At 45.3% G+C, this 13,677-nt stretch overlaps 1 protein-coding gene across 9 annotated transcripts in view; it reads left to right on the forward strand.

Annotated features, from left to right (window-relative positions):
• The window catches only part of RASAL2 (RAS protein activator like 2), a 179,966-nt gene that overhangs the window by 102,506 nt on the left and 63,783 nt on the right, over positions 1 to 13,677 (forward strand). Inside the window, exon 1 of one of the 9 annotated variants that reach the window (XM_071564743.1) lies at positions 8,042 to 8,139. The exons of the other annotated variants lie outside the window; for them this stretch is intronic. Coding sequence (XP_071420844.1) covers positions 8,127 to 8,139 — 13 coding nt within the window. The 5' untranslated portion in view covers positions 8,042 to 8,126. Of the gene's footprint in view, positions 1 to 8,041; positions 8,140 to 13,677 lie in introns of those variants that run through there. 9 annotated transcript variants of the gene reach the window in all.

A 13,677-nucleotide genomic window follows, 5' to 3' on the forward strand; every position in this document is an offset into this window, starting at 1 on the left:
CCACTGTGGTCACCTCGGAGGAGAGCCGGACACAGAGAGGAAACACAGGACAGAAAGGGACTGGTTCAAACACTGCAAACTAATAAGATCATTTTAAGACTAACTCTAGAGGCACTCACCATCTACTACAGGCTTAGGAGCTTGCCCTCTGCTTGCAGGCAGTGGAGAGGTTGTTTGTGATGCTGAAATTCTTAATTCCTGTCTGGAAGGTGCACTGTACACTGAGTTGTGTCAGCAAGCCATCCGTTAAATATATGCCATGAAATTTCCTTGGTACCTAATCCCTCTCATTGTAGTAATACCTCTGTGAGTGAACAGGCACACTCTAAATATGTCATTTACTTGCTAGGATTTCATCTTGGCAGCACTTACTCAGAGGAGCTTCCAAGCTAAAAATGTGGCTGTAATTTCTCCCTAACTCCAGCTTGACAGCCTCTATCCTTCTTCTTTCAAGTGTTATTTTCAATGGGCCAATTCTGTTATGAAGTGTGATGCAGGCCCTGGAGACCAGCACAGAAATGTCAGCAAGAGGAACTCAAGCTGGTCTGTCTCCTTATTGCCTCCATTTCTGCTTCAGATCCTGCTCTTTTTCTAACAGGTGTATTTTTTCCTGGTAGGGAGATTACATCCTTTTAAGGGATCGTTGTTTGTAACAGCATATTGGAATTAACCATTCAGACAGTAAAAGCATGATTCAGATTTCCACCATTCATACTGTTTGACAGGCTAGTAACAGCACTTCCTTTCCCAAAATAACCCTCTTCTCTCTTACTCTGCTTCCTTCTCACCACCTGCTCACAGTAAATGAGAGTTAAGGAGAAGATACACAGCAAAAGTTTGGATTCTGGCAGCTTTGTGGCATTAATAAGACATTTTTTTTGCCTGCATAAGTGAAAATATCAGGAGGGATTTAAAGCAAGGGAACACTTTGGGGTTTGGTCTTTGTTGTTGTTGGGGTTTTTTAATTTTAAACTGTTAGGAAAGAGCATTATCAAGGAGAGAGTTTTTGAGATTGTCTGAGTTTTAGCCAGGCTAGTGTTGATGCTTTTTTTGTATTTTGGTCATGAAGTCATCCAAGAAGAAAACGAAGACTGTTTCACCAGGTGAAACAAGTTAACCCTGTTTTTTCTCAGTCTGAATATGAAGCTCTTGAGAGTGCTGAAAGCAGGTCAGAGGTGAAAATGCTCCTTGCAGATTTTAGTTTTGTCCTCCCCTTGAGTCAGTGGCAGTAAGATTGAAGCACTGATCTGCTTCGATACCAGGCCCAAACTGCATTGCTCCCAGGTGAGCAGTCAGTCAGCTGGGCAGAAATCCTGCCTCCCTATTGTTTGAAAACCCGGAGGCTTGGAAAGGGAATGAGCAACAGAGGATCAGTTAAGCCATGCCTGCTTTCTTTGCTGCCTGGTATGTACCTCTGAGAACAGTTCCTGCAAGCCTCTGCTGAGCCCTCCTGCCTGGGGAGCATTGCTCCAGGAAAACACCCAGCACAGGCTCTTCCTTCAGGTGAAAACTTGGCAGGAGAGAACAGACAGAGGCTGAAAACATTTCTGGGGTGATTTCAGTAAGTGCTGTTTCTAAGACAAAGTTGTTTACAGCTAAAACAATCAAAGCTGAGCCTTGCTTTCTTTGTATTCCAACTGGAATAAGTACTTGTGATGAAAGAATAAATAGATTTACTCCATGTTCACAACATAATTATGATCCTTGTGCACTGAGTTTTAGGATTAATACCTGTAAAGGGTTACTCCTTTTAGAGGAGGGGAGAGGGAAACAGCCATTTGGGAGAAAAAGTGATTGTTTGTGACCTGGTCAATGGAAGAAACTGCAATGCACCAATTTTTACATATTCAGTAAAGATTTGGTTAGAAAATATGCAGGAATTTGACATAATGGAAATCCAGTAACTTCTAACAAAACTATGCTGATGAGAGGTCTGTCCTTCACCTTCCACTGCTCAACTTTGCCTACAAAGAATACCTGTTAGAAAGTAGGGATGAAAAACTGTACTTTACAGCTCCCTGAAATCTCAGCTGTAGGGATGAAGTAATTTTCCCACCAGCACTGTCTGCTTCTTCACTGTGCTGCCATATGCAAAACATCCATCTCCTGTCAACTGTTATCCATGGCAGGGATACAAAACAGGGCTTTGGGTTTAGCCCTCCAATTGTGAGGTGTGTTTAGCAGTATCTCTGGCAGGGAGATGGATTCAGATGTGCTGACTTGCCTTGTTTGCAGCTCCCTGGGTTTGCCCGACCTGGGCTTGCACCAGCGTGTTTGTACGTCCATGTGTTTGTACATCCTCCTCTGTGCAAACCAGGCCTGAAGGATCTGCTGCCTTCATACCTGTTCCCTTCATGGGGTAATTCAGCAACCCCCAGTGAGTGGCTGGGGACTTTTTTTTTCTTTTTGACTTGTGCTTTGTATCAAAAATCTCAATTAAATGTCCCCAGCAGTTGAAAGGTGATACTTTAATGAGGTTGGTACAGAAATCACCGTCCTGCACCTCGTGGTGTTTCCATGGGCTCCAGGGGGTCCTGGACATGTGGAGCCCCATGGCTCCATTCCTGGAGAAGAGGAGGCTCAGAGGTGACCTCAGCACTGTCTAGAACTGCCTGAAGGGAAGTTCTGGCCAGGTGGGGGTTGGTCTCTTCTCCAGGCACTCAGCAATAGGACAAGGGGGCACGATGGGCTCAAGCTCTGCCAGGGAAAATTGAAGTTGGAGAGCAGAAAAAAATTCCTTCCAGAGAGAGTGCTCAGGCATTGGAATGGGCTGCCCAGAGAGGGGGTGGATTCCCCATCCCTGGAGGTTTTTCAAGTGAGATTGGCCGTGGCACTGAGTGCCATGATCTGGTAAAGGGACTGGAGCTGGACCAAGGGTTGGACTTGATGATCTCGGAGGTCTTTTCCAACCCAGTCCATTCTATGATTCTCTGCTTCCCTTCAGCCTGGACCTGGCAGTGCTGCCAAACCCATGTGGGGGAGCCTTTAGTGAGCCAGGATCTGAAGCTTTTGGCTCGTGTAATTACACAAACAAGGGTTTGCTAACGACTCCATCCTTTGCTGCTTCTCTGCCTGGTGCCTTGGGTCACAATCTCCTAGTGCTGTGACTTGGGAATGATTAGTAGGGAGTGTGGTTATGCCAAAATCAATTGACATTCCAAAACTCTTCAGTCTTTAGATGTGTTTTAAAAAACCTCCTGTGAAATGCAGCTGCTCTTGGGCTACTGTGTGGAAAGTGTCCTTCTATCTTCTGCATCCACAAAAGAGGTTAGGAAACTTTGGGAAAAGCCCTGAAGTAATGTGAAATTTGGACAATGTACAGTGCAATTTGCCTGCCTTGGAAGGCTGAAGAGTTTAGGCAACTCTGCTTGAAATTAAAACCAACTCCAGGGAGGTTGGATGTAACAAACAGGATGCCTGGATCTCAGTGACATTCCCCTGGGCAATGGGAGTTATTTGTATACAGAAAATTGCCAAGCTGCTATCTTTCTTCTTCTGTAACACAAGCCAAGCCAAAGGATTTTGTTTGTTCTGAATGCTGCTAAACTTTATTCCCTTGCACACAGATCATCTGTGCTGAGAGCCAAGTTTCATCATGCGGCAAATTTTATCTGTTTAGATCTTAAACCTTTTTAGGGCAGAGATTAACAGGGGTATGAACACATAATCTTAACTTTCTAATATTGACACATAATCCATTAAGGCTTTTTTCCCTTGGAAATGTATTTTACATCCCTGCCCACTACTTGCAGAGCACACAAAAAATCACTTTGGAGATATTAAAATTTTGTGAGATGAGCATCAAGAACACTTTTTAAGGAGAGCATGTTGTGCAATGTAGTGATAATTGCTAAAAACTGGTGGCTCTTGGGCCATCTGGGGCAGCTTGGCTGCCTGTGCTCTAACCAAACCTCAGTTTATTTTGAAGGAAGCTATAATTTTCCTTCTTTTTCTCAAGAACAACAATAAAAAGTTATTTATGAAATTCTTTAGAGGAATCTACCTCAAATCATGCATGAACTCACTGTGGACTGTTCGGTTTCATAGCTTCTCTTTTATAGTTGTTTGATCTTGTGGCAAAAAGTAATTACACTTCAGCCAACCATGTATACTTGCCTTTTTTCCTTCAGTAACAACTGGCTTAACACTTAATGGAAAATTAGCCTTCCCTCCCACAGCCTGAATTTCCTTATCTTGCCTAGAGTTAATTTGAACTGTTGAACTAAATTTAAAAGGACTGATGTAATTAAATCTGGTTCAGGCCTCAGTATGAGTTGCCGATCAGTTTATTGCTTTAGTATAAATTGATACTCAACAGTGCAAATATGAGAAGAGGAGGCTCAGAGGTGACCTCATCACTGTCTAGAACTGCCTGAAGGGAAGTTCTGTCCAGGTGGGGGTTGGTCTCTTCTCCCAGGCACTCAGCAATAGGACAAGGGGGCACGATGGGCTCAAGCTCTGCCAGGGGAAATTGAAGTTGGAGAGCAAAAAAAACTTCTTTGCAGAGAGAGTGCTCAGGCATTGGAATGGGCTGCCCAGAGAGGGGGTGGATTCCCCATCCCTGGAGGTTTTTCAAGTGAGATTGGCCGTGGCCCTGAGTGCCATGATGTGGTAAAGGGACTGGAGTTGGACCAAGGGTTGGACTTGATGATCTCGGAGGTCTTTTCCAACCCAATCCATTCTGTGATTCTGTTCTAAGGGAGGAGCCACAGCACAAGCTTGTAGTGGGTATTTTACTGACCTGCTGCCCTTTTGCCAATGATCTTCTTTCGCAGCACAAGGGGAGAGGAGAGAATTAGACCCATGATTTTTATCTGCAAAATGGACACAAATGTTCCAGCAGCACAGCAGAGAGATAATTTGCTTAAAGGAAAAATAATAAAGCCACAGAGGAAAACTGGGCTATTGAACTCTGCTGGAGTTCATCAGGAACTCTCCTACCAGGCACCTCTGTGGCAAATCCCTGATTCCCAAAAGCAGCCTTGGAGATGGAGAGCACTGTATGTTCTAGCTGTGATTAATGTGCATTAAGATACAACTGGTGTCCAGTAAAGTGCTTTTGGCTACAGGCTAATAATTCTTGATGCATGTTTGAGGCTGCTTTATCTTGTGCATCACCCAGGGAAGAACTGGAGGGGTTTTCTGCTTTGTTTTTTCATCCTGGATGGAACTGCAAATATTTCCTGGAGCTTTCTGTGAGCTGGATGCAGTTTAGGTGAAGATCTGGTAATTGAAAACTCCATTTATCTCACTTGTCCCTTCTCACTGATGGTCTTTTCCTCCGTTCTGTGGCATGGACAGGCTACAACAGTAGCAGGAAAATCTTGATACTTGAGTAGAAGTCATATTATAATATTACCAAGGTTTATTAATAATTTTTATTCAATGCCACAGTCTTTTGGAAGCATCTTTTATTCCTAGACAATGCAAACAGCATTTCAAATTTCTTAATCTGGGTAGATTTCAGAATACTTCCAGGTGCTCATATAACCTGCTTTTTCCCCCTCCCCCCGGCTTAATTGCCTAATTGAGTGCAGGTGTATTTGCTTGAGTTGGACAGACCCATCAGCATTTCAGAACTCTCTTTTTTGAGGTCTATACAGCAAGTTGTCAGACTGAAAAAAATAGATACGAGGACTGAACCTTCCAGCATCACCAAAAATGCCTTCTTTGTGAGAAATAGGCAGATTATGGCCTGATTTCAGAGCTGGATCCAAAGGTAGAAACTTTCTGTTTGAACTTGATTTTAAAACAGAAGATGGCAGATGATGTGAAAGGAAAAAGGAAAATATAGAAACAAAACCTGACAAATGGAGAGGAAAAAAAAGAAACAGAAAACAAGCAAAAAGCCCATAAAATCATTAGAAGTCTTGCAGAGATGTACAGACTGACTTTAATGTCCCAGTCCTTAATCTTTCCATCTTTTCCCTCCTGCCCTGTGGTACACATGGATGTCTGATGTAGCTCCACCCTCGGGAGAGATGCTTTTCTGTGGTGCTGTGGGTGTAGCTGGGCCAGAGCTGTGGAATGAAGTGTGCTGTGTAATTACCAGAGCAGTCATGGGTTTTTTGTGGTGCAGGGGTGATGAGGGAGAGGAGATCTCAGTAGTTTATAAGCTTTTGCTGCTCTTCTGCAAACTCTGGCTCCGCTGTGATCCCAAGACCATTTTCCTTGCTGTTTCCAGTAACTAACAGGGCCTTTCCAAGCAGCAGGTCAAACCAATTAGTCCTTTATAGGGACTGTTAGGGACAGATTTTTGAAGGAGGATGTCTTTTTTTTTTTTTTTTTTGAGCTTATTTTCCAGTGCTACTCTTGGTGCAGTCTCCCTGGGTGTAGTTTAATGATTGGCTTTGGAGGGCATGGAGCACTTACAATTTTCTGTTATTTATTTTGCACTCAGTATTGTTTAAGCACCCATTCAACAAGTTTCTTTCCCAAGGGCTAGGCCGTGCTTTTCCCGTAGATTTTTCACGTGAGCCTTGGCAGGAGGGAGGGAGACCAAAGCTACTGTTTATTCCAGGGGAAACACTGAGAGTGTGGGAAATTGTTGACCTGAGAGAATGTCCAGAAGCTCATCTCAGGTAACCCTGCAAGAAAAGAGGTGGAGCAAAGGACTGAATCAGAGGAGAGTATTATATTGCAATCAAATGGCAAAATTCAAGGAAACTAAAAAGGAATTAGAGAGGATTAGGGAAAAATACAGAAAATTAGGGGGAAAAAAATCATTCTCAAGCAGAAGGTAGGGGAGAGCATGCAGCCCCTTAGGTCTTGGTGAGCAATTTTAGCCTGTTTAGCAACAGGCTGGACAACTTTGCATTCCTCTTGTGTTTGTGTTTGTCTGCTTTGGTCCTCCCTGACTGGCAGGTGGGATCTGCTGGGAATCAAACCACAGACTTTTAAGCTGATCCAACTTGACACACTCTTCTGTCAGGGGCATTATAATGTATAAAGGACAGTGTGATGGCAGCAGTAACCAAACTCTGTGTAGGGTTTGGCTTCTGTGCCTTAAAGAGCTGTAAATATATAAAAAGGCTATGCCTGGCAGTTCAGCTCTCAACACTTCTAAAATAAAAAAAAAAATAAAAAAAAAGAACAAAGCTCAGGAAAATGCATCTGGCATCAAACTTCACCATTTCACTTTCAAAGCTACAGGTCTTTGAATTTAAAGACCAAAAAAAGACGGTGCAGAAAACAAAGCGGGGGAAAGTTCCCTGTTTAGGTCACTCTTGGGGCTTTTTTTGGTGCTGTGTATTTCCTAAGCTGTAGAAGAATTTGAAGTGGGGAAACATCTTCAAACGAAGTGCAGCTTTTCAAACACATTCAGATGTACTACCTGGCCAGGTGGGGGTTGGTCTCTTCTCCCAGGCACTCAGCAATAGGACAAGGGGGCACGATGGGCTCAAGCTCTGCCAGGGGAAATTGAAGGTGGAGAGCAGAAAAAACTTCTTTGCAGAGAAGAGTGCTCAGGCATTGGAATGGGCTGCCCAGAGAGGGGGTGGATTCCCCATCCCTGGAGGTTTTTCAGCTGAGATTGGCCATGGCCTTGAGTGCCATGATCTGGAAAAAGGACTGGAGTTGGACCAAGGATTGGACTTGATGATCTGGGAGGTCTTTTCCAACCCAATCCATTCTATGATTCTACTTCCTCGTCCAGCTGATGTTTCCATCTTGCCTGGCTTCTCGCAGTCCGGACAGTGTTTGCAGTGCTACCACCCTCTTAAGTTTCCCTGGAGCTGTTTTTAGCCTGGGAGGGCCAGCTGCTTGAAATCGCTGCATTTTCCCAGCAGCATCAGGCGGGTTTTCACTTCAGAGGAGTGCCTGCTCCTGCCCACAGCCCTCCCTCGCACCCCACCCGGGCGCTGGCGCTGCCCCAGCTCCCCACGCTCCCCGGGGAAGGAGCGATGGAGCGGCCCCCGCTGCGGGGCGGACCGAGCTGGCTCTGGGCAGGGCGGCTCTAGCGCAGCCCGAGCCGAGGAGCTGAACGGAGTGCCCGGCGCTGCACGGCTCTGGCTTTGCTGCATTCCAGCCCGGCTGAGGCAGCGGAACAGCGTGTGTGCAGAGGCTCCGCTGGCTTTCCGCTCGGCATCCTGGCAGGACCATGCTGGAGGTAGCAGGATTCCCGCAGGATGCAGCGCACAGGTGAGGCAGGTCCCTCCCGGCACCAGCCAGGGGATGGTGTTGCTGCGGCACTTCCCTTGCGGGATGAGGCACTTCCCAGGCGGGATGAGGTAGGAGGCACAGAGATTTAAAGGGACTAGACTCAAAGCAACTAGAAACTTGAAGGGTTTTTATCCATGGTGCAGGCATGTATCAACTCTTCTCTTTGTTGTTTCGGCGTTATATGCAAGTTTTTAAAGAGATGTTTACATGGATTTAATGGGATGAATGGAAAAGTGTCTTATTACCTGAAGGGAAGTTCTGGCCAGGTGGGGGTTGGTCTCTTCTCCCAGGCACTCAGCAATAGGACAAGGGGGCACGATGGGCTCAAGCTCTGCCAGGGGAAATTGAAGTTGGAGAGCAGAAAAACTTCTTTGCAGAGAGAGTGCTCAGGCATTGGAATGGGCTGCCCAGAGAGGGGGTGGATTCCCCATCCCTGGAGGTTTTTCAGCTGAGCTTGGCCGTGGCACTGAGTGCCATGATCTGGTGAAGGGCCTGGAGTTGGACCGAGGGTTGGACTTGATGATCTCGGAGGTCTTTTCCAACCCATTTGATTCTGTGATTCTCTGGTACTTCTCTGCTCGCAAGTACAGAAATGAAATGGTAGTATTCAGGCATCATGTAGTTGCAAAGATGAAAAACAAGGTTTTGTAACAGCTTTCAGAGCTTAAACTCTATTTTATTGCCACTTAAATCATGAGGCTTCTTTTTCTCCTTCACCAAAAGCCTTTACTTACCTCACACGAGTCAGTACATTTTTAAACTACACTGGATTTCTGGCTAAGGCCAGACATGCCCATTCACTGTGGGGATACTTGTCAGTGTTTGTTTACTTGTGGCTGGCATTGCATGATGTCTCCAGCATAGGATATTGCCCGCCTGGCTTCCTGTCCTCCAGCAAGTGATGGTGAATCAAAGGAGCTCAGAGAATCCTACAGGTTGCTCATAAAACCAGGAGGATTTGTTTTCCTGCCTTAGCAATGCCACTTGCTTTTCCAGCAGCTTTTGTCCCAAAATGCATGAAGTGATAGCGAGCTGGAAAGCATTTCAATTTCCTGCCTTTTGATATAGTTAAATATTTTTCAGTAGGTACAAAAGCAATAAAAGTTGTCTAAGGAAACGGGGAATGAAATCTCCTGAGTCAAATGTTTTCTACCTTGGAAACCTTTAATAGGTGCTGATTACGACATCCTCCTTAGTCATTTTCCTCCTTATCCGTAGACAGGGTGAATACTAATTCACTAACTTGGAGAGACTGTTTTTGTTAGCCTGAACCAGTGGGCTTGTTCTGCAGCTGCTTTTGAATTACATGATCAGAAAATGAAAACCTTCTGCCTTAGCTTTTTTTTTTTTTTGACAAACACGTGTTGCTTTGAAAAACAGGCAAACTTTTGGCAAACTGCTCAGAAAAGCTCAAGGCACCACAATGCCCATCCCTTCCAAGTTTCATTGGGGTGATTTTTGGGGTGGTTACCAGGAGGTTCCCTTTAGAATTTCCTGTCTCTTTTGGGGGCTCTTTTCATACAATTAACATGTTAATAGGGTAGTGAAGTAGGAGTACAATACTGAGCAGTTGTGGAAGGCAGACGTGAGCAGCAACTTACATCCCTGCAAATTCTTCATGTTGTGCTCAGCTTTGTCTGGTACTCTGTGGGTGCTCTCAGCTCTTTCTCTCTCTAAAATCCCTGGAGAGGGGGGAAATGGTGTAATTGCAACGAATGCTTGAGGTGACTTGTGTCAGAAAGATCTGTCATGGCTCTTTAAAGCCCATGGGAACAAATCAGCTCCATTTGTGTGTAAGCAGGAGGCAGGAACATTCTGGGACACTGAGCCTTGACCTGCCCCTTGCCATTTGGTGGTAGCTGGGAATAAGTGTAATATTGCAAGTCAGAGAACTCTGGGATGCAGCGAGTTACAGGGCATTGTAAATGGCTCCTTGGCATCAAGAGACAGATTCATTTTCCAGCCTGTAGAGGTACTACCATGTCCAAGCTTTAATTCTCCACGAAAGGAATACTTCCTTTTATCTAGATTTCTTGGCTAATTGGCATCAGACAGCACAAATGTTTCTTAGGAGAGCTGATAATGGTGGGATTTGAAACTGGGCCAATGGCAGAAGGGAAAGCTAATGATCCCCTTCCATTTAATTTTCTGCATATATGGGTGACTGCTCCTGGTAAGGGAGAAGAAAATCTGCACAGGAAGTCAAGAAGCAAATCATGCAACTACAGGCAGTGCTTGTGGTTTCAGCAGTATCACCTCCACATGTGAAATGGTCTGCAGACTTGGAGCATGTATGTTATGGCTTTAATGGGAAGTGGTGCTGAAATTATCGTGGCAACTGCAAAAATGGGGTTGCAAAGTAAATAGGTGGTTCTCTGAGCAGATGGTGGCAGCTCCAGATGGCTGTGGTGAGTCTGTGTAGAACCAGAGAATCATTAAGGTTGGAAAAGATCTCAACAATCATCAAGTCCAGCCATTATTAACCCAGCACCTCTGAGGCCACCACTAAACCATGTCTCGAAATGCCACATCCACATGTTTTTTGAACACTTCCCTGGGCAGCCCATCCCAGTGCTTGACATCCTTATAGTGAAGAAATTGGTACTGATATCCATTCTTCCACAGCTGAGCATTCTGGTCCTGAGGCAGTGGCTGTGCTGTGGTGACACACAACATTGCATTTTCCTCTCCCTGCACCTGCAGTGTGCTCAGCAGGGACTTTAGGAGGGCAGTGTTGGGACATGGACACCTGCCAGAGAAGTGAAACAGCTCCACCAACACATTTGCTCAGAGTCAAGTCCCTGGGCAACCTTCAGAAGTGTCACCAGCCACAAGGATTGACAAATGAAAGTCTGACTCAGAAAAGAGGAGATTGGAAATATTTTTTCTATTTATTTATTAATTTCCCTGCTTGGTTTGGTCCTTTTTTTGGAGTAGGCTTCAGTCAGATTTCCAACCTCAGTTGCACTTGAACTGTGATGGCCAGGTCCTATTTCTAGACTAGAGGCTGTACTTGTCCCCGGATTTGTTTGATTCCAGGGGTAATGGCTACAGAAAAAATGCCAACTGTAAAAAATACAGCATAGTTTTAGTGACAGCTTTTATGTCACTCATTCTCTTAAAGCCCTGGCCTGGTATGTCCTAAGGTCACTCCAAAATGTCAGCTGTATTTTCTGGGGGATTTCTTACCAGAGTGTCCAGGAAGAAGCTTTAAGATATTTCCTCAGTCAGAAATTAAACCCATGTCCACAAGATGGAGGACTTGGTATGTCCTTGTAAAAATCCCCTAAGCTCTGTAGTCTCTTCCCTTGCTGTTTCCTTGCTTCACCACCAAATTTGGTCCCTAATTTGGGAAGAGATTAAAAAACCCTCCATGTTCTGCACTGTATTGTTTGCAAGGCCTTGGGGCTTTGGCAGTTGCCTTATTTTGGTGCTTATGTAGAGATTAATGTAGTCCTCCTATAAACACAGGTGGAACTGAGTAGTGAGAGGGAGGGAGACCTCATGATTCATGGGCAGGGGTAGAGAATCATTGCTGGTCACAACCACTCGTTCTCTGAGCGCTCCTGCTCTTCTGCTGCATTCCTGGTAGGTGCAAGCCACATGTTTTTGGGCTACTTGACACTGAGGGCTTTTTGTTGGTGGTTTTCTGTCTCGTTATCTGTTGTTAGAAGTGCAGGCAACTTTCTTTCTGGTCTGTGCCAGTCAAAGAGAGTTCAACTCCCACCTGGTGGTGTTGGCAAAGCTGCGGTTTCTTGGCATAAAGAGGGAGTGAGCACTGACCTCAGGGTGGAGTAAAGCTCCCTGTTGGCACAGCACCCTCCACCCTGCTCTGCAGGAATCGCTGGTATTTAGGTTGTGCTGAAAACAAGCAAGTTGAACCCGTTGTGGGAGTGCTACGTAAGGCTGTTACCTTGTGCTAAACCTTGTAGGAAGAGGGTAAATAATGCTTAAGTTGATGGGATGGTGTGGCAGTTCCTGTGTGATGTGACCAGAAGCTTGAGGAGTGTCGTGGTCAGTAGATTATCATATACTGATTGTGTGAAATTGCACCCCACAACACATTGAAGCCCCCTGTGATCTGAGATTAGTGCAGCTGGTTAAAACTTGGTTGTAATAATGCCAAGGTCATGGGTTCAATCCCCTATGTGGGCCATTGACTGAAGAGTTGGACTCAATGATCCCTGTGTGTCCCTTCCAACTCAGAATAGTCTGGGATTCTCTGATTCTGTGTGGGTCAGGCATTCTGATGGCACCAGAAGGGTGGAGACTGAATGGTGAGACATTCAGTTCCCTTTCATGTGAAACTGTCTCAAAATCATGGTTCTCTCTTATCCCTGTGATCATGTCTAGTCATAGAAGGCAGAAAGACCCCAAATCAAACACCTCCCAAACCCCAGCCCTCATGAGGAACTGGAGCACAAGTGCTGTGGGGAGAGGCTGAGGGAGCTGGGGGTGTTTAGCCTGGAGAAGAGGAGGCTCAGAGGTGACCTCAGCACTGTCTAGAACTCCCTGAAGGGAAGTTCTGGCCAGGTGGGGGTTGGTCTCTTCTCCCAGGCACTCAGCAATAGGACAAGGGGGCACGATGGGCTCAAGCTCTGCCAGGGGAAATTGAAGTTGGAGAGCAGCAAAAATTTCTTTGCAGAGAGAGTGCTCAGGCATTGGAATGGGCTGCCCAGAGAGGGGGTGGATTCCCCATCCCTAGAGGTTTTTCAACTGAGACTGGCCGTGGCACTGAGTGCCATGATCTGGTAAAGGGACTGGAGTTGGACCAAGGGTTGGACTTGATGATCTGGGAGGTCTTTTCCAACCCAATCCATTCTATGATTCTGTGATTCATGTGTTTGCTTGTTGGATATCTCATCCAAATGAGTCTAAATAACAATCATTCCTGGCTGTTTCTCTGCCCTGTTTGAGCCTCTCTGCCCAAGGAAAAACAGTAGGTCGGGAAGTAATATTAGAGACCAACATGAGTGATGGAAGGATGCCAGCAAAACTGCCTTCATCAATTATTTTCACGAAATACAGCACTTTTGAAGACTTGAGTTGTGCAGACTGTGTGACCTGCAAGGTGAGCAAGAAAAATTCTTGGGGAAAAAGTCATCATGTGAATACCAGCATTGGAAATTAAGCACCCTTTCCATCCTGCTCATTAAATATATAGCTGGGTGTATTCATGCTTTAGTGCAAGATGTGTGTTGACATGAGGCATATGGTTCACAGTCTGGAAAGGCACTCCAGAGTGGATGGCTCTGTAAATAACATCTTGGGCCTAATTTGGAATTAAATTAGCTTAATGTTTTTGGAGTGGTCATTAATAGGTACTTAGAAACTTCCCATCCTGCTAGCAGTGTAACTTAGCCGAGTCCCTGGGCTATGCTGAGGATACCTGAGGTTGGATTGAGTACAAATATGTACTTAAGTTAGTGTGGAAATGGGGAAAAAAACCTCAAAACATGGTTACTATATCAGTCAAATTCTGTAAATCCATCAGTTCTGCCCAACAGAAATATCTGT

Source organism: Pithys albifrons, chromosome 10, assembly GCF_047495875.1.
Source record: "Pithys albifrons albifrons isolate INPA30051 chromosome 10, PitAlb_v1, whole genome shotgun sequence".
NCBI classification, from domain to species: domain Eukaryota; kingdom Metazoa; phylum Chordata; class Aves; order Passeriformes; family Thamnophilidae; genus Pithys; species Pithys albifrons.